This window comes from Triturus cristatus, chromosome 5_2, assembly GCF_964204655.1.
Source record: "Triturus cristatus chromosome 5_2, aTriCri1.1, whole genome shotgun sequence".
Lineage (NCBI taxonomy): Eukaryota > Metazoa > Chordata > Amphibia > Caudata > Salamandridae > Triturus > Triturus cristatus.
Genome location: NC_140588.1, coordinates 871721680 through 871747835, shown reverse-complemented (window position 1 = coordinate 871747835; position 26156 = coordinate 871721680). Strand labels below are relative to the sequence as shown.

Below are 26156 nucleotides of genomic sequence, written 5' to 3'. Positions count from 1 at the left end.
CAATTCTTCTGCCTTCTTCACTAAAGAATCTTCTATTATCAAGAAATAAAGAATCGTAAAAGTAGTACTTCCCATAGTGATTAAATGACTTGGCAACACTACTGAATTATAGCTGGGCATGGGGGAGTGTCAAATGCAAAGACTCCTAAGCCTACGAAATGAGGCAAACAGAGCTTTAGTGAAGAGCCTGTTGCAGAGTCACACCTCAATGGCCTTGAAATCTTTACTGACCGCGGGTAGAGTTGTGGATGACTTTTGAAGTGCAACATATGGTACACGAGTACCTGCATTCAAAGACCCAAAATGGCTTCAAGATAATATACAACTGTAGAAACAGCTTGCATTGCCATTTGTCCCATATGTGTGCCTGGTGAGAATGCAGAAGGGCATTTTTCGTGCAAGCAGCCACACATGAACCCTTCTTACCACAGAGACTTTGACATTCACATATCATCTCACGGTATGATGTGGAAACAGGTGAAGACATTACTGTTTGCTAAATATCACTGTAAAGTAGAAGTAATCTAATGTGCCACAAATATTTAACCCAGCAGCCATTCACTTGTTGAATTTTCAAGCATTTACCAACCCTTTCCAAGCTAACACATCCCTTGTGTATTTCCTCTTTAGGGCGTATTAAGACAGTAGGATCATTTTAGAATGGTCAGTAGGTTTTACTGCTTAGAAATACATTATTTGCATGATGGCCTGGTAAAACAGAATGCATGCATATAATTAACAGATTCCATGTACTGACTGAAGATATCATGAGGCCTATGGTACTGCCAAAGACAGAAATAACTACAACATAAATGTTCATGGAGATTGAGGACATTTTTCTACGTGGGGAATATGTATTTTCAGCTAACACGTTGCCTCTAAGTTAAGCCTGACTGCTTTTGTGTCAAGCTACCAGAGGGTTAAGCACTGGTAATTTAGTAACTCTTTGTGATTCACATTGTGGCTCTTGGTTAAGAAGGACTCACACCACTCTCAACCAACAACATAATTTGTCACAGTGGCAAAATAAAAGGTGTTAAAGGGTATAGAAAGGGATAATCATGTATGAAAAGATTTTTAGGTGAGCATTTCACAAGGAAGCCATAAGATTACTGTGTACATTAGAGAAAATCCTAAAACCTGTAGATTTTCCATGGGCAGAATCTAACAGTTTATTTTGGACAAGTGCATATTTTCCAAGTGGAGAAAACGTGTTTCTGCATTTTCTGATAAAATGTGGATGACACTGGCTCTTTCATGCTTATTTTCACACCCAGAACACTATTATTTCACTAAAATGAAAGAAGATAAAATGGGTGTGGAAGGTGTTCAGAGAGATTGTGAATAGCCAAACAATCATCACTTTGTGGGTGTTCACAACATTCCCAAATTTCAGCCTTCTAATGCACCTCTGGTGACATCCATGTTGACGTCGCCCATCCTATACCAGGACAGCAGAATATTCATGTTTGTGTATTAGCCTTTGTTGTCAGTGGACTGCAGAGTTCACTAAAATATTCAAATCGCTATTACCAAATCAGAATTTAGAGATTCAAAATGTAATTTCTCATTGTAATGTCTGATATTAGAACCACAAAGATGTGTTTGTATCCAGCCCAAAATGAGCATGCAGTCATGGCATTCCTTTTATCCGCTCTTCTAGAGTGTGTAAAGAAACGCTGGCAGAAACTGTGATGGATAATGCGCTGCAGTGGAGAGTTGTTTCTACAGTGTGCGAAAGAGCTCACTTAAAGACGCAAAACATTGATATCCTTCAATGTCATTTAAAACAAGCAGATGGGTGGATTCTGTTCGTGGTTCCCAATCAACTCACAGTTCTCTTTTGGGTTTCCAATTAACTCACAGTTCTTGCACGCCCAATGATGATACCAGCCCACATTAGCAAAGGAACACTGAAGGTGGCTGTGCCCAATAGTTGTACTTCCATGTCATTGATTTACAGAAATGGTTGCAGACCTTCTTGTGGCTTCTGCTCGAATGCCTACGACCTGGATACTCCGCTATTGGTCATGATATGATACATCAGCTACTCCTCGGTTGCAAAGGGGCGTGGCCCGATGACGTAATGCACTTGCACATGCCCACGTGTCATAATATAGATGAAAGTTCACTGGCAGCGAGGTCATAGAAGAACGTGTCATGGGGTCAACACTCGGAGACGGTGCACATGTCATAGGGTCAACACTCGGAGAGGGTGCACATGTCATAGGGTCAACACTCGGAGAGGGTGCACATGTCATAGGGTCAACACTCGGAGAGGGTGCACATGTCATGGGGTCAACACTCGGAGAGGGTGCACATGTCATAGGGTCAACACTCGGAGAGGGTGCACATGTCATGGGGTCACCACTCGGAGAGGGTGCACATGTCATGGGGTCAACACTCGGAGAGGGTGCACCATTAATGCGCCGCAGCAGAGCTTGCTTTGGGAGAGAGACTTGAGTATCCCAGAAACACTCGGGAAAGATCATCTTTGTATATTTCATAGCAAATGTAAGCAATAAATGCCTAGTTATAATTGCCAATTTGCCATGTGATAAAATAAAAAATGTTTCCTTAGTAAGCTCTTCTCTGGTTAAGAAACAGAATTTCGATTTTTCCAATCACTTGAAGCGACGACAGGTGTTATTACAGAACAATCAAAATAAAGGTGTCCATGTTCATCTAAATACACCTTTGCAAGCTTTAAATCTTCCGTCCTGCCTTTGGCATGTAAACAAAACGTAGGAGATTTGGTATTGTGCCCCTAAAGGAGGTACCCCTCATGTCAATGAAAGGCGCACAAATAAAGGACGCGAAAGCATATTTTTGAGTGATTTCTTTCAGATTACTTTAAAAATAGTGGGGGGATTACTTGAACATGGGGATGGATATTCGGTTATTCAAAATGTGAGAAAGTCCCCAAAATCTAGACTGCCTGCAATAAAGGGCCTGGGATTTCAGGGTTTAACATGATATTAACCGTTCCAGGGCATGACAACTTGCAAGCTCAGTGAGGAGGTGGGGGGGTTAATGGTTGGGATCTGGCATTACCCCATCTAATTACTAAGCATTTTGACATAAAGGATGAAATGCATAGAGAGTTGTGTCTTGGAGATATAGAAAAACGCTTGGTTCCATTTATTGGATCTTGCTACTCGAATCCTTTCTTCCCCAGTGAAGAAAAATTGAATATGAGAGTATCACTTGATTTTATGCCACAGGGACCACAAGAGACTTATTTTGAATTTCACTATACCATGTTTTAAAATATAGTGCACCAAATGGTAGCCATGAAAAGATATAGTTACACCTCTTACAGCCTCCAACCACTCTTATCAGTGCAATATATGTGTACTGCAAAGTTTGTTAAAGATATCAAGAGAGCGTCAAAAATACACTGCCGCTCTATCCTTTTTTTATAGTTTGAGATCACACTTAACACTAAAGGATGATCTTATTTGAGAATGTAGTTTTCTAACTTGCGATGGAGTAACTCTAGAAGTGCAAATTTGTGGTGACAGGCACTGGGTCATAGCTGACTATGCCTTCAATGCCAGTGTGGCGGCTCCCCTGCTAAGGCGGAGGAGCGGCGCCCTGCTGCTTCAGCTGCAAGCTGGACACAAAAAATAAAATGATAATAACGTTTATTATCATTTTGTTTTTGTATTCAGCTTGCAGCTGAAACCAAGCAGGCGGGCCAGGCTCCCCACGTCACGGGGGAGGAGTGGTGGCAGCACCTAAAGTGTGCATGACGCTTTGGCTGGCTATCTCAGGCTGGCCAAAGTGCCATGCGCACTTTGCATGTTCTCCACGCAGGCTGTATTACAGCCTGGGTGGAGAACATGCACAGCCTGCGAACCACGCTGCTCAGACCAATCACAGCGCTCCTAAAGCAGCATTGTGGTTGTCAGTGGATTCTGGGAGGCTACGTGCTTCCTGCCGAGAGGAGGATGGAGAAAGAAGAAGTGGCAGTTGGCAGTAATGGGTAAGTGCGAATTTTGTTTATTATTACCCCCTCCATCATTCTCCCTCTCCCTCCGCCCTACCACCCCAGGTCGGTGGCATCCGCTACTGTTCAATACAGGTACACCAAATAAAAATACTAGTGTCCCACCAAAGACAGCAGATTGAAACAGGTTATTCGTTCAGGTCATCAAAGTCAGTACCGCAGCAGAGAATTAGAGATGGCATAAGCTTACACTTTTCATCCTCTATCCCTTTTATTTATTTATTAACCACAGATGAGACTACCAAAAGTTTCACTCAGGCCAATGTAGCCAGCATGAAACAGTTTCAAAGGTAAACCTCTTCCTTTCTTCCTCCTTCCCTTCTGCTGTCTTCCTTCAATCCTTCTTTCTGTCTCATGCTCCCTCCCTCTCCTCTGAACTAAATTCTTCCTACCTCCCTTCCTCCTACCCACTCTTATTTTCCCTCCTTTCCCTCCCTTCTTCATTTTCATTTTCATTTTCACTTTCCTCTTCCCTTTCTTCACGTGTTGCCTTTTTGTATTCCCTCCTTCTCTCCATCAATTCCACCCTTCCATAAATCGCTCACTGGACACATACAGAAGAGTCAATATACGGAGATACAGATAATTTTGTAACCAAGTAAAACAATTTACAATAGATTGTATAATTGACTTCCATCGTCCTCGCATAGTGCAAGTTTTGTAAGGAATAGATGCCCACCACAGTTCAGTCTCTCTCAGAGATATTGCATACTGCACTGCATTCAATATTTGTACAGTAAGAAAATCTAATAAAATAGTTTAGAGTATCCACTTCCCCTTACATTATTACACCTCATCAACTGCTGAACGATAGAAAACAACAAGCTTTGGTAAACCAAATAGATCAGGCTTTAAGGGGCGATGTCAACATACTAGCTTCACCAATATTTGTTTGCATGGTGCTTTTGAGATCTGTCTTTTGTTTGAAGTTGCTGACCTTGTTGGAAAGAGATGTAGTGGCGGTCGGCGTGTTGCAATACATATGATGCACGCGCATGCACACACGAACCTGGCAGTCATCATGGAATAGTTTCCAATTTAATATTTTTACTTGATAGTTTCAATATGGCCAACAGCCATTTAAAAGCAGTGAAGTAGAAAGAAAAATAAAGTGTGCAGCTGTGCAAGAAGAGAAGCAAGCATACCAATAGCACTTTGTAGATGCTGTAGTCTCAGGGGAAAAAAACATAATATTTGTATAAATGTGGAGGGCGCAGGGAAGCAGCTAGTAGGAAGAACAAGCAGACGAGTGAGGGACCAAGAAAGGAAGATGCACTCTCATGAAGTGCTGATTGGAAACTATGAAAATAGTCCCCTCCAGACAATAGTGGAAGAATACAGTTCATCCAATCAGAATCAATGTAAAGCAGGTTTTTCTCTAGCCGCTGGGACGAACACGGGTGTAGGCAGTTTAGCCATCAAATAAAGAACACAAAATTGAGACTAACTCAAAGGATGTCCAATATTGAGCAAGGGGTTGACACAAAGCCCGCACCATATGCTGAATTGTAGGCAATAGATCTTCGACGACAAACAGCAAAAGCTACCTGTACACAGAACTTAAATAAAACAGCGACTCGACTACAATCACACAGTCTTGTGGCTGAACAAAGATTACCGATGATATTGAGTTGGGAAAACCCTCACACGCTCGGCCTCGACCCTGCGCTTCACTGCGCAGCCGCCGAGCAGATAAACCGCACCGATGACCCGATAAGAGCGCATCACTCGCGGCGCCTGGCCCGGGAACCTCAAAGCCAGTCAAAGAGACCCCGAGGCTTGGCCCGGGCTTTCAAGGGATCGAGCCCTCTAACGGGCCTCCTCAGAAACCGGCTGCGAGAGTCTGCTTGGTCTGTTGCCATATTTATAACCAGCTTTTCTTTTGATTTCTTCATCTGAGTTACGACTGGATCAAATGTCGTGCTGACAGCTCTCTTTTTACTTTTCAACCCCACACATTTTCTGAGAAACAAATATCTCTAGCAGAAATATATCATCTTTGCTCTGCTTCATTATTATGTATTGGAGACGCCAGATCAGGGTAACTCCGCGCTGCCGCGGCCATCTGTAAGCAACCTTCCCGCGGTTCAATGCGGGCGCGCCGTTTCAAGTTCCTTCGCTATTCTGTCAAGATCTAATGTTCAATGCACTGTTGCCGTGGCAACAATATGGTATTTTAATCCGGTGCTAAAGGTCGTTTCAGTTCCTCTTCCATCACAAAATAAAATGTTACAGAATGGAACAGTGATAATGGCGTGAATTTACAGGGACTTCTATTCCAAGCCCGTTGCTTCCACGGAAATGTAATTTGTACCAAATGGAATGTTGCTCAAACTTTTCAAAGAGCTGCTGCAGCAAGTATGGGAAACAATTTAACTGGATGTATTTTCAGGGAAAGGTATTGCATTTACACAAAAGGTGTGTGTGAGTGTGTCCCGTGTTTGTTCTGTGCGTGATGGCTGGGGTGTGTATGTCACAGAGGGGACGTTGATGTCTCTGAGGCAATTTTTGAAATTGCTGTTCCATAGGAAACTCATTTCTTGTTTTGCTAGTAATGTTTGCCTCATTTGGTGAATCTTTACAGTCCTCGAAATGCATTTTTAGAACGTTAGGACGTTTGTAGCATATTGGCCACGAGGAGCAAAAGTTATAAGGGGTCAATATTCCTGTTTAATTTTTCATGAGCAATCAACATCAAACAACATCAGACAAAGCATGGACTCAGGTAAGAGTCAATGACTTTATGTGTCAGACCTGCCAACCTGAGAATACTTTTCACCATGGAAGCGTACAGGAAGGAAGGAGTGTGGCCATGGTGAGGCGGCATAACCATGGCGAGTGGGACTTTAGACCCCATACGCCGTGACAGCAATAAGGAACTCATTTAACACCGCCTCCCAAGTCCTGAGGAGGTTTCATCTTGTAGTGCAGCTGTGTACAGTGTTCACTCCTGAGAAGGAAACCCCTTTGTGCAGTGGCTTCTGGCTCACTGTGATTGTGTCTCTTGTAAGAATACATGAAACCGTGTGCAATTTGGCAGCACTGGGGCAAGCTTGTTGTGTGATTTTTGTGTTTTGGTATACAATTCTCTAGAAAGAGGTGAAAACTGTATAATCTTAACTTTTTCAGTAAATGTTTTGAGCTATCAAGAACTTTGCAGACTCAAAATGAATCCTCAAGTTCCTTGTCAGAAAACATTTGAATTGTGGAAAACGCCCTTTTTACTACTTAAAGTTGTAGGGCCCGATTCACAGAACTAACTTAAGACAAAATCCTAAACTTACTACCTAGTAGTCCTAAATCTAAATTTAGGACTACTAAATTGAGAAAATCCTAATTTTAAGACTTTCGGTATTCACAGAAGGCATTTAGGAGTCCTAAAGTTAGGAGTCCCAACTATACTACTACTAAACTGAGAAAAATCCTAATTTTAAGACTTTCGGTATTCACAGAAGGCATTTAGGAGTCCTAAAGTTAGGACTCCTAACTTCTGTGAATACCGAAATGTGTAAGTGCCTTCTGTGAATACCAAAATGAGTAAGTGCCTTCTGTGAATACCAAAATGGTAGTAAGTTTAGGATTGTGTCTTAAGTTAGTTCTGTGAATCGGGCCCGTAGTGTCTGCAGAGCCATGTTTAGCAACCAAAACCAACATGGACATTTTTGTAGACCTTTTATACTAAGGGTGGACAAAAATGTGTCTATGGGAGAAAAAAAACCTCAGAAGAAGTCCATAGACCAGATAAAAAGTGAAATGTGCTTGGGGTAGATATTACAGAACACTTCCTCAGACAGTGCTTGGTAGGTACTCAGGGATGCTGGATGCAGGGCCTGGCCAACGACTGCCTGTATTGAGACAGCTTATAAGGTCCAATTAGTTCCACCATCTTGGGATTGTATGTTACTAAGATGTGACCATAGTAATGGGTATCCGTATTCATGAACACAATGTGTAAATGGTGTGCTACGTTCATGATGTATTCTCTACCTACCTAAATTGACAGTTCTTTCGAAAAATCTCTGAATGTTCAGCAGATTATTACAACAAATACTGCAACACAACAACCTTTTGACCAAGGTATGTGTCTCTTACCAAGTTGACAAAAGATCACCTTGCAGGACTGACTTAGACACCCATGTCTGGACAGACTATTAGCAAAAAATGGGTGAAAGCAATTTAAGACCAATATGACAGATGCTTTATGTCAGACAAACATGTGTTTGTTCTGAAAGTTTTAATAAATTTACATAATAATTCCTTGGTCTAATCTCCCAGTACTACTTAAAATATTGGAGTATTACATGAATGTCAATGGATAACCCATTCTAAATTCTTGAAATACTGTCATCCAGCCAAGATGTTAAATACAGACTATTCATATAGGCCATAAAGTCAAACATGACAGACTTTTGTATCCGTAAATATGTACCCATAGTGCAAGGCCTACAAAGTGTTGTGTGAACCAATCATTCAACTCAGAATTCTTTTATGACACTCTTCATATAATATTTTCACTTTTATGCTGTCACCACAATTTTATATACATTTGTAAATAATGTTGGACAAGGACATCACTGCAGAAAGGCAGAAATGTATTAGAAAATACTTTTAATTTTCTGCTGTTTAATCTAAAAGGGCTTTTGGCTTTGGTTTTGTCAAAAACACATTTTGAGAATCTTGTAAATAACTGTATTAGTGGCTATAACCATTCCTCATTTCACTTCATGTACTCAAAGAAATCAGATCAAAGCTTTACCTCTGGTCATATATTATGTATTGGTTGCCTCTCAAAAATGTGTCCCAGACATATGTATGCATGTATTTATGAATGTATTTATGTAAATGGGATTTCTATAGCATTCACCTAGCAAAAAGGCAGCGGATCACGGTATATGGTCAGAAGAAACAAGCATAAAGGCAATGGCTCAGAGGAGAGGAAACTGGGTTGTGGATGGTTACTGCATTGCGATGCACTGTTCTTAAAAGATGTGAGTCTTTGACTGTTCCCTAAATTGGAACAGTGTTGAGGCTGTCCCGGTGGAGAAGGGGATGTTGTTCCAAATCCTGGGGGCAGAGATGGAAAATACCTTCTTAGTCTGCAGTATTATGGTGTCCTGGTTGGGTGTGTTCCAAGATCCACCAGAGATGGTGAGTTGGACTTCAAAATAAGCACAGGTGCTGGTCATGTTAGCTTTGTAAATGATGCAGCTGGTGATGAAGATAGGATGGGTCACCAAAGGCTGCCAAGAGAGCTCCATCAGTACGGAGATGAGGTGTTCATATTTCTTCAGGCTCTGGATGAGACAGGCTGCCGCAGTGTGGAGTCTGGGAGACAATGAAATTGGGAATTTTTATCAATCAGATTGAACAGCAGTTCTGAAGTCACTTCCTAGAATAAATGGTTTGACTTTCTTTAGCTGAGATAGTCGTAACAGGCTTCTTGACAGTCTGTTCATTGAGAGTGAGGTAGGTGACCATGGTGAGCGACTTTGAAGTCAGTGAAAATTGGGATTCAAAAACATCAAGGTTCTTGTAATTGAGACAGGTTTATGCTGTATCCTCTTTATTGGTCTTGCCAATTAACAGGAATGGTTGCTGTGAGCTACAGGTTGATACTAGTCATCCAAGTGAGGATGATGTGCAAGCAGGGACTTTCAAGAAAAGTTTTGTATCATAAAGTATATTAGTGAATCTTGATCTTGTTATCTGGGAGTAGAGCACCAAGCGGCTCCATGTATAGGCTGAACATGACAGGAGACAGTATGGAGTCCGTGGGGACTTCACAGGTTGTAGGGATCTTTTGAGAACTGGACATAGCCTTGTGCCTGGTGCGAGAGGGTGCTTTATGTTCAATACATCTTGGAGTTGAAACTTTGAGATTATGAATCTGTTCATCGGATACCAGCACTGTCAGAGTGAGTCAGTCAGGGGAGTCAGTGCTGCCTTTGTTGCAGGGATTCTGCTCATGCACAGAACTATGCGCAGGAAACCAGGATCTCGGTGAATTGTGGTGTACCAAAAACTGACCTCAGAACCCCTATCCGACCAGCATCAGTGTCCCATTCGTTATCCGTATTTATCGCAGCGGTCCCAATGTATAGACAACCCAGAACAAGCGACTTAGTGTATTCTCAGGAATGGTGGGAATCAGAAATACCTATTCGTTATTATTTACATATCAGTCCACAACAAGAGTAAACAAAGACACGGTAAAGTTTAAAGAGTTTATTTTATAAACCTTGTGTCCTAAGATGCAGTACTTTGGCTAACATAAGCAGACAAATGATTAAAATCCAAACCATCAGCATAGTTACAATACCATAGAAAATAAAAGGAGAAATCATAATATAATGACAGTGGAATACAGCCACCTTCCTTTCGCTAGTAAACTAATATTATTATTAGACTAATAGAAGGTCTCTAGGCTTGAATGGGAAACCCCATACCATGTTGTCCAAGAGCTTTGTTATTTTTTCAGGTATCAATTCTTTGTTAGTGGACAACCAACTAGGCAAAATTATTATTACACCAACTTTATTAGCATAACTTAGGTAAATCCACAAATGTGTGCCACAACACCATTTTGAATAATTACATGCTTTCACAGTAATTTACAGCAAATGCACTTGACCACAGCGTGAAAAGTATCTTCAAATCCAAAGTGATCGAGAGGGTACTTTTCACTCTAAAATACAGGTCAGAGGCTTATTTTGAATTTTGTGTAATTATGTGGAATTGTGTGTTATTTTCCCAGAATGGAACATATCTAAACAAAAGCAAACTAAGTGAACTTTGCACACCTCTGTAAAAAACAATACTTAACTTTGCAAACCATAGAGTATTATATGATACAATGCCAATAATGGTATTGCATAAACCTCAACTGGAATTGAGGAAGTTAGAGTCCCTCACAAATAAATTACACAAAATGATGCTGAGTATTTGAAAACACATAACTGACAGTGTTGAAGTAATATAAACTTAGAAATCTTCAAATAAGCTAGAATAAATTGCTCTATTGTCGGAAACATATATAACCATTTAACTGGAAAAAAATAATTTAAATGCATGTTGATCTTCCCTGAATTTGTACATAAATATTGCTGGTCCAGCATGCTTTGTTAGGTCTGTATTCCATTCAACTCCACAAAGCTTCCTGGATGAATCGCAGTTTCATAGAATAATTTGTTTAGCTATTACTGGAATCTGCTATATAGAGATTGCAATATCTTTTTGGAGGTGAAGCCGAAGTGAAATAAATTAGGAGTAGAATAGATTTCGATCAATTTAAAATCGACATTTATGATAGACTTAGTTATGGTAAGGATCTTTCTACACCGGTGTAGATCACAAAGATATTCATTACAATATGGTCATATCTAGCACTGACCTTATTGCATTGAATTCAGATTTTGGAGCTTCTGTGGAGTCTGGTATAGTCATATGGTAATTTGCCATTGTATTTAAAGGGGCTGTGGTTCTGGTCTGGGTAAGACCTCAATACAGTCAGTGAAATGTGAAGATCCATGTTTAAAGTCATCTCTTTGCCAGATTTTAAAGTTTGAAGTTCTATGCGTTGTATTTACATATATATGGGAAAATGTACTCTGTGTCCAATCTCAATTAAAAATAAATGTGATAGGGCCTGGAGGTTCAAATATTAATTTGGCAATGTGTATTAAAGCAGATAAAAGTGTTGCTTTCAACAAGAGTCAATTCCATAATTATTTGTTGCTCTTAAATATATATTTCTTTCTTCATATCATTTGTTTAATCCATATTTAGTTAATATAAAAGTTATCTAAAATGTTTTAATGCTTTTAGAGGAAAGATGTACTGTTGATTTTAAAGACATGGCTACTCCAATTGCATCGTCCATATGCACTTAAATATTAAACCTATTCTCCCTTTGCTATATTCTGGACTATCTGTGTTGCTAAATTGACTGTAACTAGAGCTTCATAAACATACACAGCACAATTTGTGAGCAAAATCTTCTTTATATTTATGTCCACCACCAGTGCTTGTTTCATTGGTACCTACTTAAGAGAGTCACTGCTGATAGGTTGTTGATAATACATCATTTGATTCAATGTAGAGCTATTTGTCCAGCATCCTAGCCTAAAGACTACATCCTGAGTCTTTAAAGAAGTCTCCTAAGTTAAAAAATAACATAAGTTTGATCTTCCAAAGCCTTTCAATAGGGCAGGTGGTACACTTCCATGGAGCCAAATGGCGGGAAGCTCAATGTCTAACAAATAAAGGAATGTGTACAGCTAATGGAAATCCCGAGAACAGATCTGATTAGAAAGGAATATGACCAGTTTTTCCATTAGATTGGGTAGTTGATGAAGAGCTGTATTCTGTACCTCGAAGTGGCTCCTGGGATGCATAGTATATTGAAAATAAATCAAACCTAACATTCCGCAACACACCATAGCATAGTGGGAGTAGTATTCCTCAGATCCTATTTTCCCTGATGTGAGAAGCAAACTCATTTTATAAGTAGGCCACTTATTGCACCTCACCAGTGGAAACCTACATTTAGATATCTGATCTGCCACAGTTACTACCAAGTCAAATCCAAAAAGAATCTTTTCTTCGTCAGGTGCACAATTCCAAGTTATCCTTGATTGTGCCTATCAACTGAACTCCAAAAGGTGATGAAATCACAGCAAATGATAAATAAGACATCAGGCAATTTTAAAGTGAAAACACAAATGGTGCCTACATTAATATAAAAACAGGGATCTCTCTGTGCCTGCTCTGCGAGTAAATTGAGGTTGTGTTTTCCTTCTGCAAGGAGCCAGATCATATTAATTAGCTAATTCACCCAATTTTCCAACAATGAACAGATATGTTACATTTTTAAAATCTCTTATTTTGGCATGCATTTGTTTTTCAGTTGTAAAATGAATGTTTCACATAAGATAACATTAACAGAAAAACAACTTACGATTTTTGTGGAACTGGCTTTGTTATTGGTTTGCTTGTAGCGTCACATCGTTCTAAAAAAACAAACAGTTTCAGCCATCGAAAGACTGTGATCTATTAAAATATGCCTAAGCTGCCAGGCGTTTGTAATTATGCTCTGATCATCACATGCCATGGTGTAGAACATGCAATTAATATTTTGCAGAATTTTACAAACTATAATTAGTTGTTCTTCTCATGTACAAATGATGTTAGGCGGGCAAAACATATTATCTGAGCTATAATCAATAATGACCTACTTTGTAAGTTGAACCCTGAGTTCAGGTGCTGGGAGTCCTGCAATAAAGAAAAAAATATGTTATTGTATGCTAAAAATGTAATGTGTATAATATATCATCCAATGCTCTACAAAATGCCTCATTTAATGATGGGCAACCATTGGATGGTTTCCAGAAATTGGCGCCTGTCTTGTCTGTCCACCTTTGCATCCCATGTTTTATTTAGAGGGTGGGAATGTTCCTTTTCCCTTCTTGCAGAAAATCTCTGTCAGTAGACATCAGCAGCAATGGTGTTTGAGGGACAATCCACTTAAAGCAGCACCCACAAGTACATTCTTGTTTTTGTTTTTCCTCTCTGTGTCCTACTAAACTATGACAGTCGGGGACAGGACATTTCTCTCAGGCAGTGGGAGTAAATTCCCACTGCAAGGGAGGGTTGTACGTCGAACACTGTATGTAAACATATTATCTGAAATAAATATCAAGTGCCTTGAGTGTAGATTTTCTACTAACTCCTACCAACTCCTGATTTCTAATAACTCCACCAGGATAATATGTTTGTAAAAAAATATTTATAGTAGGATAAATTCCAGCTTTGATATTTTGGTAGCACACCACAAACGACATTCATTTTCATTTTTCGAAAGACAGAGCCTTCCTATGCGTGTCTGACTGGGGAGTAAACAAAAGTGCTTACATAGTTGGCTTGCCATCATGTTTTTTTCCCACAGCATTACATTGAACACAGACGCACAAACAGAATAATGCATGATGAGGAATATTTTTCTGACTCAGCCTTGTGCAATTGCTGCTGTAGATGGGCCTATTAAACAACTGAGCACATGAAGGAGAATGTGTATATAGGCAACCAGAAGTGATTTTTAAAACAGCCAGGAGCAACAATCTTTTTTATAAACTCTAGGCCATGTCATGGAAAAGTGAACCTTTGCAAATTGTTTTGTGCGTGTTTCTGTAAGTATGCAAAAGTTATGAAAGCTTTCACAAACGTAAACTTGTAATGCATTTCAATATTCGGATTAGTGCTTATAGAATGAATGACTTACTTAATGGAGCATTCATCAATAAAACATGTACTTTGGAATACAATTCTTCACTTTCATCATTTCATCCTTAATGACTTTGGTAGTCATTATGTTGACAACTTTGGAAATAATAATGAAAGAGCCTGGTGAGAAAGTCGAAGATTTGCTCCCGTAGTTACTCCTATGTTTTTAACAAACCTCTGACTTTCTTGGAATTCATGAAGAGTTCTATGCATGGTTCATTGAAGCTGTGAGTGTCACAGCTATGCATGAGTACTCAGATATTTAAGTACTTCTAAATACAGATATATGACATGTCTAAATTTCAGTTTGAGCACGTTACGCAAGAGTGCATTTGCACAGCTCAGCCTGTTTTGTTTTGTATGTTAAGTGACAAGTATTTAGTTGATGAAGAAACCCACCCTTTCCTACAGCCAACTAAGTTTTTAAGTGATGGGGGATTTTCTCCCATATTTCACCAGTAAACACAATGTATAGGAAGACTAGAACCTCACCGTGGAACTACTTAAAGGTAGATCAGGACCTCCATAGATGGGACAGGTTACCAACAGAAGCCTTTAAAAATAAATGTATATAAAAAATCCATTGGTTCTATAGTAATCCCTTAGCGGCAGTGACCTGAAGCACACTTAACTCCAAGTAATTCAGTTACCACATAGGTACTCAACAAGGATGCCACCATAACCCCTCCTCTTCCTACTGGCTATTGAAGCTTTAGCATCAGATATTCATCAATCCAAATAAGTGTTGCCATAAAATCTGCAGTTAAACAGTTTCTTTACATGGACGATATCCTGCAGGTGCCATCAGAAGCCTGCAGAATCAATAACAGAGTTAATAAAAATAATCTTGAGATTTGGCTGCGTTTCAGATTATAAAATACATTAGGCCAAAAGTAAAGAGTTACTTTTGAATTTGTACAGTCTGTCATCCCCTGTTCCAAGACATCTTTATGCATGGTCTCAGAATGCGGTCAGGTATCTTTGTATCTGCATTTGCAAAGACTTAAAGGCAATAATCCTTAAAAAGTTCATGACTTTACCAGACAAGACTACAACATACTTCACAAGTCAGTCTAATCTCCAGTTAATCTTCTGGGATAGAGTACAGACATCTCTGTGGATGTTTCCTTTGCCCTTTACATGATTTCTACATTAGAATATAGACAAAACAATCAAGGGTTAGATGTGGGGATCTCAACAACCAGGAAATATTCAAGCTTCAAACTGCCACTACCTCTGGAAGTCTGATGCTTTCACACATGGTCTAATTCTTTAAAGCCTCACGCGTTTAGCACATTTCTTTTCCTCAGAACTCGAAACACTAGACTGGATTCATATGGAGAAATAGTTGAAGGAAAATGCACAAGTTCCTGAGAACATATATAGTAATGCAACAGCCTTAATGGACACAATGAACCCATGACTAACGGAACCAGGTAAAATATAGGCCACCACCCATAAGCTATTGAACATCACTGGCCTCCTTCACCAAAAGGTACCACTCTAGAATAATGTTACACCTCTGATTGGAGGTCACATGCTATGCTAGAAGGAATAGTTGGTCAAAGGTTTTTTATAAGGCAACTAGGTCACATACTGGAGGAAGACGAGGTGAAATCTTTCAAAACATGGTAACATGGGGTCTACATTGAAGCAACACACGAACAAAAATATATGCAGCAAAACTATGTTAATACCCAATACATTCCTGGATTTACCAATCCAGAAATATCACCAAAGATGGAGTGACTTCAAAGGAGTCATCTCTCGTCTTTATAACACCTTGATAGAAGAAATAAACTCTTAGCTATTATTTTATTTATTTATTTGCTGGTTTGTATAGCGCTGGAATCGACTCCTGATGGAGTATCTCTGCGCTTTTGGAGCCGGTCGAAACAGAGGTGTGAAAGAATGGGGCTAGATCTCATTTCTGAACAGTACAGTTTTCAAGTGTCTCCTGAAAGTGAGGTGTTCTTTACGCTGTCTCAAAGACAGAGGGAGTTTGTTCCATAGTGTGGGTCCTGTAATTGATAGTGCTTTGCTACCATGTCTGGCTTTTTTTGCACGGGGGATCACTAAAAGAAGATTGTTGCTGGACCTGAGCGATCGAGTTGGAGTATAGGGAACAAATTTGTTTTGAAGGTAGGCGGGCCCTTGTCCATTTAGACATTTATGAATCAGACAACATATTTTAAATTTAGTTCTCTGCCGGATTGAGAGCCAGTGCAGTTGCTCAAGGAGGGGCTTAGAAGCAGTTCTCGGGGGGATGTTGAGGACAAGGCGAGCTGCCGTGTTCTGAATGACCTGAAGCTTGTCCAATATGCCTTCGTTGGCAAAAAACAACAGGCCATTAGAATAGTCAATCCAACTTAAAACCAAAGCCTGAACAAGAGTTCTCCTAAAGGAGTCAGGTAGTAGAGGGAAAACTTTACGTAACAGGCTAATGGTATGGAAGCATATTCCTGAAATATAGTTAACATGCTGTTTGAGTGACAAATCTTGATCCAATCGGATCCCTAAATTCTTCACGACCTGCTTGGGTTTGGGAACTGTTCCCAGGTCGTGTGGCCACCAATCAGGGGTCCATAGTATTTTAGCTTCTCCAAGCAGCATTACCTCAGTTTTGCTGACGTTGCACTGAAGATAATTGGAGGACATCCAATGTGCCACTGCCTTCATGCCTGAAGAGAAAGAGCTTCTTACATCAGCGGAGAGAGTCTTAAAGGGGAAGAGGAGCTGTGTATCATCAGCATATGATACTGGGATGAAACCATACATGTGCATCAACTCTAAAAAATAGATGGCAAAATAATCACAAGAATATTCTGATGAAGATGTTTACTTGTTATTGGAAACCCATGACAGTGGCTTATGGGAGGCTTGACTAAAATATAGTGTCATCAAGCTGCTACACAATTGGCGTCGTTGGTCACTCACCAGAAAATGTCACTCTAACTTACACATCAGACTTTTGAATGAGTGCAAAACCTGGGATTTATATGATGCATTTCATGTGATCCAGAAATTCTCTTCAGCTATTTTGGCAAGGAGTAGCTGAACATCAGTAGATCGGTTTCCATAAACTTTTTCTGGCACCAATCCTACTCCATAATACTTTGCGATAGTAGGTAGGACCTTTCACTTAAAAAGAAGAGTTGACACAACCTTAACTATAACTAAGATGTGTATTTTGATACAAGAATCACAACTCAAGAACACTGTATAAAACAAATGGCATCAGGAGCAACCCATGAATGGTTAATCCATTTGCTGCTGGATCAATCCCACATTCTTAATTCTGTTTGAAATGCATTCAGTCCTCCTCACAAAGGACTATATCTTTTTCAGCACTTGACTAAAATCTGTATTTTTCTTCTTGGTCTTTTACATATGTAAATTTAAGATGTGCAGTTTTTCTATTGGTTTGAGCAGGGTTTAATACTCAAGATACCAGGGCATGTTTGATGGGGAAATGTAATTGGGGATATTTGTAGCATTTGGGACTTTGTCTGTTCAGCTTGCAGAGGAACCTGATAATGTCAGAAATTTCTAAATACTATAGACTTAGGGGTATCAGAGTAATGTGATTTGCTTTTGCAGGTAGACTTGTTATCAATTCATGGGAGATAGGATCAGGGGTGTCCGATGTCACCTATATTATTTACATGTTTCATCGGAACCTGACATTGAGAATTCACAATAATCTATCAATTTTACCACCTTTGAATGAGCTGCAGACAATATTATTTATTATTTGAAAGTGGAGAAAGATATTGTTCAAGGGACCCTGGAGAGACTACAAGAGTTTACTGTGGGGGTGGTTATAAAATAATCATTCAAAGTCAATACTGATGAGAGTGATCTTTCAGAACCTTTAAGACAGCGATTTTTTCCCCACCACCCAAATCGATATCTAGTGATATTTGTTACATCAAAGGTTTCAGATCAATATCATTTGAATTATATTGCTATGCTGAAAATGGTTTGGAACTTACTCAGCAGATGATCTTCTCTACTGCTATCAATAAGTCATAGAGTCTGCCTCAATAAAATACTAAAATATCAATTTTACTATTATTTTTATTTTTGTTTGCCAATGTTCAAATTAAGATTAATTGCATTTATTTTCAAGAAATTGATACATTCGTTCACAAATGTATTTGCAAGAATAAGCATCCACTATGACAATGTTCAATAGTTCATTTAGATACGGAGCTGGGGGTTTAACTCTTCCACATCTCAGATTTTATTATCATGCAACTCTTTTACACAGAAACAGCCTCCGCATGCCTTAACAATGAAATGGAGTGCTATCATTTTTTGCTTATTAAAATGATCAGAGAATCAGAAATGGATCTTTCCGTCTTTCTAAAATCAGCAAAATTCCGAAAAAAAGCAAGATACAACTCTCTGCATGCTTTATCTGTACAGATTAGGCAGCTGTTTAAACAATTCTGAATTTCTAGTTGCCATTTTTTTTTATGTTGCTAAAAGCTGTACTTGGGCTTAGATGTGTCAAATCATATAATAGAGAAGTGTAATGAAATTGGGTTTAATCAAGTAGGAGACCTTGTTTCAAATTAGCTGTGGAAAGTTTGCCCGGTTATAGACCATATCATTGATGATTAGCTTTGCTCAGATAAGCAGCTTTTGAAAACAAAAACATTCTGGTATAATGAATGAGTTTGCATATATGAATGTTAATTTATTGTTTAAGAACACATTTCTAGGGGTTGGGAATTTTATAAGGTTTTGCATCAAAATGTGAATCCACTGGTGAGCCCCAATTTGTAAGATAAAATCATAAAAGGTAGAAATTGCAGTACAACACCAGGGGAATGACAGGCAATTTCAACTATAGGTCACCAAGCATATTTTCAAAGGATGTCTTGTCTTTCAAGATGATGATATATTAAACTACTAGTTTTCTGCATAGGATATATCACCTATGTACTACCATTATTGTATCCATTAGTACACAGGATAATTGTCCACAATATTCTATAACACTGAGTTGAGAATGGGCCTTGCCTTGACTGAATTCTTCAGTAGCCTATTTGTGGTTCTTTGATTCATTATCATTTTGTCAATTCTCATATACCAGGAAAACATAAGGGCTGCACAGCATCTAGAATGGAAGCTGGCAGTTGAGCAGACCTTGTGGGTTCTCTTCTTTCAATAGTGGCATGTTTTACAAAGACAGGTTATTCCTAGATGCAATCAAGGAAAAACATGACTCTGGAAAACAGGGTACATTCTAGAGCAGCATTCAATTTGTATCTGTTAGGGAGACCTTCTTAGCCGATTAATGGAAGAATCTTTAATTTGTAAAAGCCACAAAGTTGTTACGGTTTTTATCTCACCCTGGGCCAACGCTTATTTATTTTTTGTCCCCCTAATGAGGGACAAACTCCTGGTAACCGGAAGCAATTCATGTATTCCACTAATAACATTTTTGGTTTTCTCAGGGAGATGACCTAAATGTGATAGGTATGTTCAGACCAAGTCCTGTGCTCTCTGTGCCATATTAATGTATCTCAATAATGAGGACACAACAAGTCTAGGGTTGCTCTTGGTACTGTTAAGAGGAGACTTTCCTTGGAAGTTCTAATTTAACTGTCCCAACAAGGGCATGACCAAGCATGATATGCATAAGGTCGGCCCCGAAGCATAGCAAATGCCTGGGTTTAATTCAAACATTTCATCCACCAAATATTTGGTGTTCCCGAAAGGTGCAAGCATCTATCATGGAAGGTGGTTATCAAGATCAACATGAAGGTTCCTCCACCAGGGCGGTGGAGAAATCACTCCGTCACCCTGATGGAGATGCCACCCATCACATTTTGAAATATCCTGTCAAGGTGGTTTCTGCTTCTGCATTATAACTTTGATAAGGCTCCTTAAACATGATTGGGCCGTATAACAGTTACCCATTTTTTAAATTTCCCCCCAAAAATCCCAAAGTGGGATTTTCTTTTTGAAAAGTAAAAAACAATGCCCCACTCAAAATGGGAGTTTCTTCCCATGGTGAGTAGGGCACTGAGCACTTTTCAGTGCCCATTACAGCAAGGTTTTTCCTGGTAGTAACGGCACTGAAAAACAGCTATATGTCCACCCATCTAAATTAGGTTACATATAGCCAAAACTCTGACGACCCTTACTCCATCAGGCCGTCAGAGAAGTTTGATCACAGAGGAGATGGATAGTCTCTGCCGCCATCAAACTCTGGTCTAACCGAATCAAAAGTGGGGTGAGGGGATAGACCATAATGTTGGCGGGGAGGTATCTCTGTCACAGTTGCAATGGAGTTCCCTCTCCGCCAAAATTCAACTCAGTCATCGGTGAGGGAGAAAGGCATAGCTGCACAGAAAGTACATCAAGTATAAAACAAATATGAATCACATTGAATATATACATACCTTGCAAGGAATGGCAAACTTAGTTTGCTCTGCCTTTCCTGGGGTGTGAATAGCAGTAAGGGGAGGAGGCCAGGAGTGAGTCATCTCCTAAAAGGCAGTGGAAAATAAACAGAGTCTAGATTACTATGCACCCACACATATTAAAGTAGTATACCAAGCTGTATATGTTTCTCAGATTGCGTACAGTTTGCCAGCGGGCATACCAGAAAGAGGACTACGATGAAAACTTAGTAGACCTCAACTCTTCATGCACCAGCCGGGATTCCAGCAGACCTACCTACTTTATATTCAATGTGCTCTGGCATTACAGTAAAAGGGTACGTATATTTATAATAGCAGATCTTCCAGGAAATTAAAATGTCATCATGTTTGAGGGATAGTATTCACAAATGGTGTTGATTCATATTCCAATAGGTCCCACGCAAGCACAAAGAAATGACTGATTTAAGAATGAAGAACCTGCTTCTTTCAAAAAAGTCATCCCTGACCTTTGCACCAACTTTCAGTTACATCACAAAATGTATATATAATTTCGAGGTATAACAAACTTTAAAAAGTATCATATCAATCAGTACCTCTACGTACTGACAAGGATGTCCAACCCCTTCCAAAAGCACAAACTGCAGATTAACCCACTGTGGTTTAAAATCTGCAAATTGTGGGCACAACACAATTCTAAGAAGTCACAGCCAACATTATCAGGATGGGATACCCACCCTAAAGCCTAAATACGAAATGTGCAAATAAATAAAAGAAATACATAAATTAAAAACATTTAAAGTAAATGCTAGAATACACCAAAGTGCTGTTATTCAGAAATCCCACCCTGGCCCCTACCCTCCTAAATAATGACCTGTCTCATTTCTACCAATGTTTTAGATGTTAACATTGTCATTTTGCTTTTAAATTCAAACACCTACGCACACAGAAATTCATACCAGAAGTGTAATTTCCAACACACAACCTGTGTAAAATTAAGCAAGCACAATGGTACCATGCAACAAAAAAAACTGTTTTGGGAAATTTCTCATGTGCGACTCACCTATATTTGTCAAAATCGTAACTTAAAGAATACTTTTATCTGCAGTAGAGATCTGCTAGTCAGTAAAAGTGGCAACATATGTTACATTAATGTTCTGTCATGTTTTTTGTTTACTCACACACATCTACAGGTCCTATCCTCACAGGAGCTGAGTAAAGACTAAAATATTATTTGCATCTAACCGAAATACATGTGCTGCAATAAGATCGCTCTGGGCGTGCTGCTCTAACACCGCATTTAAAGTTTAAAATGTACAACCCTGCTGCGGTTTTCCTTTTAATAACCACAGGCACGATATCTGTTAGAAATGAATGAAAATACACTCAGTGACTGATTTGCACCGTTTTACTAAAGCTGCAATCAATTAATTCACAACTTAATCGAAGACAAAACACAGACGGGTATGACGAATATTTACATTTGAATCTGTTGTGAAGAAGCCCTTAATATTTTTCTGTAGTAGGCCACGGGTCAAGTAGGACTTATATTTACATTTTTCGAATGCATGCCTGACTTCCTGTGCGGTTATGCTTTCTGCATGTGTGTCTTTTGTAGTCACTGTTTCTTGAAGTGAGCACAACGACGTCCATGTTCACACAAGCAAGAGCCAGGCGATTGTTTGCACACACCCTGTTTACACATTTTCTAGAGGAATTAGTAATAGTGAATATTTTCTTTGGCTCATGTCGGACTGATTTTTTTTCACATTAGGCAGATATAAAATGAAGGTTTCTTTCCAGTAGGACACACTAAAAAGGAATAAATCAATCGGTCAAAATGAGCGCTTCCGCTGCAGTGTGGTAACTTCCTACGAAGTACAACCAGGAGCTTGCTTAATCTCAGCTGCACGGTTGGTTAAACATTGTTAGCCCGATCCATTAGAATGTTCTTAGCTGTTAATGCCTTACCTTGTAGCCCAGGCATAACAGAATGCAAAATGAAATTGTATTTTTTCAAATTGTAATTAATGGTAGAACTGTCTTGGGTAGATATCTCAACCTCTCACGTCACAAACTGGCTTCTGAGAATGTGGTTTTAACTGAAACCCTTCAAAGATGCACACTCCTTTTCTACTCTACATAGAGCACCTACACCTGGCATACAACCTGCAGTGCATGTGTTTTAGGTAGGGTATGTGTGTGTGTGTCAGAGTGGTTATGAGTGACTGTAGCTAAAATGTTTTTTTGTGAAAACTATTTGTCTTAAGTGAATTTCTTTCTCTGTTATTGCACAAGAGAAAGTATGGGTCTGATTAAACAACAGAACATGGTGTACCATCTGTAATGATGGCAGAGTACTTAATGTCCACCACCATGATGGATGGTAGTCTTATTCGGAGATGACTGCCGACACAGCAGTCAACTCTGTACATTCATAGGAACCGCAGCTCCTTTTAAGGTAAAAAAAATATTGGTGGATTAATGACATTGGTATTGATGGCCATCCACAAAACTCTTACCATTTTTTGTTTTTCAAAATAAAACTCCAAAAGTGGAAGTCTGTTATTGAGAAATAAAAAAGCACTGATGACCCCACAACACTTCAGTGATGGACAGAAATAAACCCCTTCATACTGTCCACTTTAAATACAGCAGACAGTGTGATGACTTAATTCCGATGGCCTCTTCTCTGCGGGGCTATCAGAGGTAGCTTTTGTCAACATTGCCATCAGGGACTCAATCGACGGAAAGTTAATGGTTTTCCTAACCCTGAATAGGGCTGACAGACTCTCAGTTTGGCAGACAGGGTACTTCATTGTGTTTGTGACAGTTACTCTGTCTGCCCCAAACTCTAGATCACCCCCAAAGCCTTTAGATTGTAGTGTGGGTAAATCTGTTTGATTTAGGTGTATGTCTATAAGGTAGTACAGGAAATCTGTGTGCTTTATTTGGACTCTGGCAGATGGGATACTCCGTCACAAATGAGGCAGATATCCTGTCCATCATAACACAGGTACATTATAGTGTAAGGCACTTGTAATACTGCAAATGGGATATCTGCCAAGTTTCGGCAGAATATCCTATTTGCAATACTCTAAATAAGGCCTTATGTTTTGAGATTGTATAAGTTAGTTACCCAGTGTCTCTCACATAAAACACAGCTCTGCAGTCTGATTCTCAGTGATGCAACAGAAGGCCACAGTAGCGTAACATAAATTACTTACTCTTGCAATAGGTTTATCCTATGCAGTGCTTATTCTACTCCATTGTTTGGGTGCTGGACTCAGACATCTTTTAATGAGTACTAACACTTACTTCTGCTGAAATCACATAGACACCTAATGGTGAATAAACACATAGCTCTGAGGTGAATAAAGACAAAATGCCACACTGTGGTGCTGTTATGCTCTTTCCAGTGTATGTTATTATTGTTCACAACAATCTCTGTTTTTTATTGTGTGGGTCGTGGGATGTATTTGAATAGTAGAATATACAGCGGGATGACCGTTGGTTGGGGGATGCAGGGGTGAGTCGGGTGGTTGACGGGGAGGAAGTAGATTGGAGAGTCCCCTTCATTCTTTGAAATGCTTAATAATGAGTACACACTCTTAACTTGGAACATGAGGGGGCTTGCGGGATGTGTGAAAAGACATAAGGTAGACCAATATTTGTGCACCCACAAGGTCTCAATTGCACTAATACAGAAGACACACCTTACAACACAGACATAAGCCTCACTGTGCAAGCATTGGAGAGGTACGGACATAGGAACCACATACTCGGGGTATGCTAGGTGTACCCTTATGTGGGTGGCACCAGGCACACCTCTCAAGGTGGCACATACTTGAATAGATCCTCAGGGCCGCTATGTGACCCTGGAGGGCCAATTAGATGAAGCCCCGCTTGCGCTAGTCTCCCTATATGCCCCGAACACTGGGCAGGCGCAGTTATTAAATTCACTCATGCCATCTTTGCTATCTGACCCTACAGCGCCGACACTGGGGGTGGGACTATAATAGTATATATGACCTGGACCGCTCATGCCCGCCCCTTCACAGTGCACAATTCATACAGATCTCAAGACACCTAAGAGACTGGGCGGACCACATGCAGCGGAGCGACGTGTGGCGTAGCCAGCACCCTGAAGTGCACAGAAACTCCCATTACTCCTCGCTGCATGATCTGCACATGCGGATCATTGCAATATATTGCTCCATGGAAGCTTTAACTAGGGAATTGCAAACAAAATATTTAGTGCGGACGCTCTCTGACCACAATTCATTGCAGCGCCTGCAGAGCTAGGATTCCGACTTGGAGACTCTCTGTAGCTGCCCTTAGGGATACTGCGTTCCGCTCTGCTCTATCTCAGATGATTACCACATACTTTCAGGAGAATACAGGCACTGCATCCAATATGGGCATAGTGTGGGATGCCTTTAAAATAGTTGCTCGGGGACATGCTATCAAAATGACATACGGCTCACGAATGGCACTCTCAGCTGAGTTATATAGGCATGAGGTAGAAATTTAGAGATTTGAAAACCTGGTGCCTGTGGACCCTGTGGCGACCCCCTGCTGGCCAAGGCGCGACTAGCTTACAAGGAGACCTCAGACAGTCTATGCACGCTGGACTGCAAATACTACTTAGCCCGACAGCACACAGAGGGTGACAAAGCGGGCAAAATGGTAGCTCGGCTCTTTAAAGCTGACACCTCCCAACCACCAATCACAGCGTGATACAATGGCGAAGGTGTGCTGGAGAGCATGCAGGCGGCAATTAATGATGCATTCTATAAATACTATACAAACTTGTACAGGGTGCCAGGCGTGGATAGCCTCCCCCACGTACAACGTTTTTTAGCACCGGTGCAGCTACAGCAAGTTACAAAGCCCCAATATGAGTCATTGGAGGAAGATATTACGGAAGACGAAATATTACACAATTAAACAGTTGGGGGCGGGTAAGTCGCCGGGTGCAGACGGTAGGCTATCAGAGTTCTACTTTGGTACTCTAATAAGCTTGTACCCCAATTGCAGAATGTCTATAAGGATGCTTATGAAAGAGGAGAACTCCCAACATCCATGCGAGAGGCAATGTTAGTGGTGCTGCCCAAACTGGGTAGGGATCAGTTGCAGATTGCATCATATCACCCCATGTCCTTATTAAATGCGGATTATAAAATATTGGGGAAGGTGTTGGCTAACAAGCTCACAGACACGGCATCCCTTTTAATACATGAGGATCAAAATGGTTTTATTCCGGGGAGAAGCACCCGACTGAATTTGCATTGTATGTTCTGGCTCCTCAACTGTTCTCGTCCGGAGGCCGACACCCCCAGTTTGGCAGCCTTGGATATCGAAATGGCATTCAATACCCTGGGGTGGGAGTATCTGTTGGCTGTGCTGGGTAGGTTTGGCATTGGATCCAAATACTTGTGCTGGGTGTGCATACTATACACTGACCC

At 40.1% G+C, this 26156-nt stretch overlaps 1 protein-coding gene across 2 annotated transcripts in view; it reads right to left on the bottom strand.

Moving 5' to 3' along the window:
- Positions 1–26156, bottom strand: part of AFF2 (ALF transcription elongation factor 2) — an 855266-nt gene that overhangs the window by 360439 nt on the left and 468671 nt on the right. For both annotated transcript variants that reach the window (XM_085608002.1, XM_085608001.1), the window contains exons 5-7: positions 20710–20796; positions 13246–13282; positions 12969–13020 (exon numbers count right to left, since the gene is read on the bottom strand). In XM_085608002.1, the coding sequence (XP_085464128.1) occupies positions 12969–13020; positions 13246–13282; positions 20710–20796 (176 nt within the window). The remainder of the gene's footprint in view (positions 1–12968; positions 13021–13245; positions 13283–20709; positions 20797–26156) is intronic.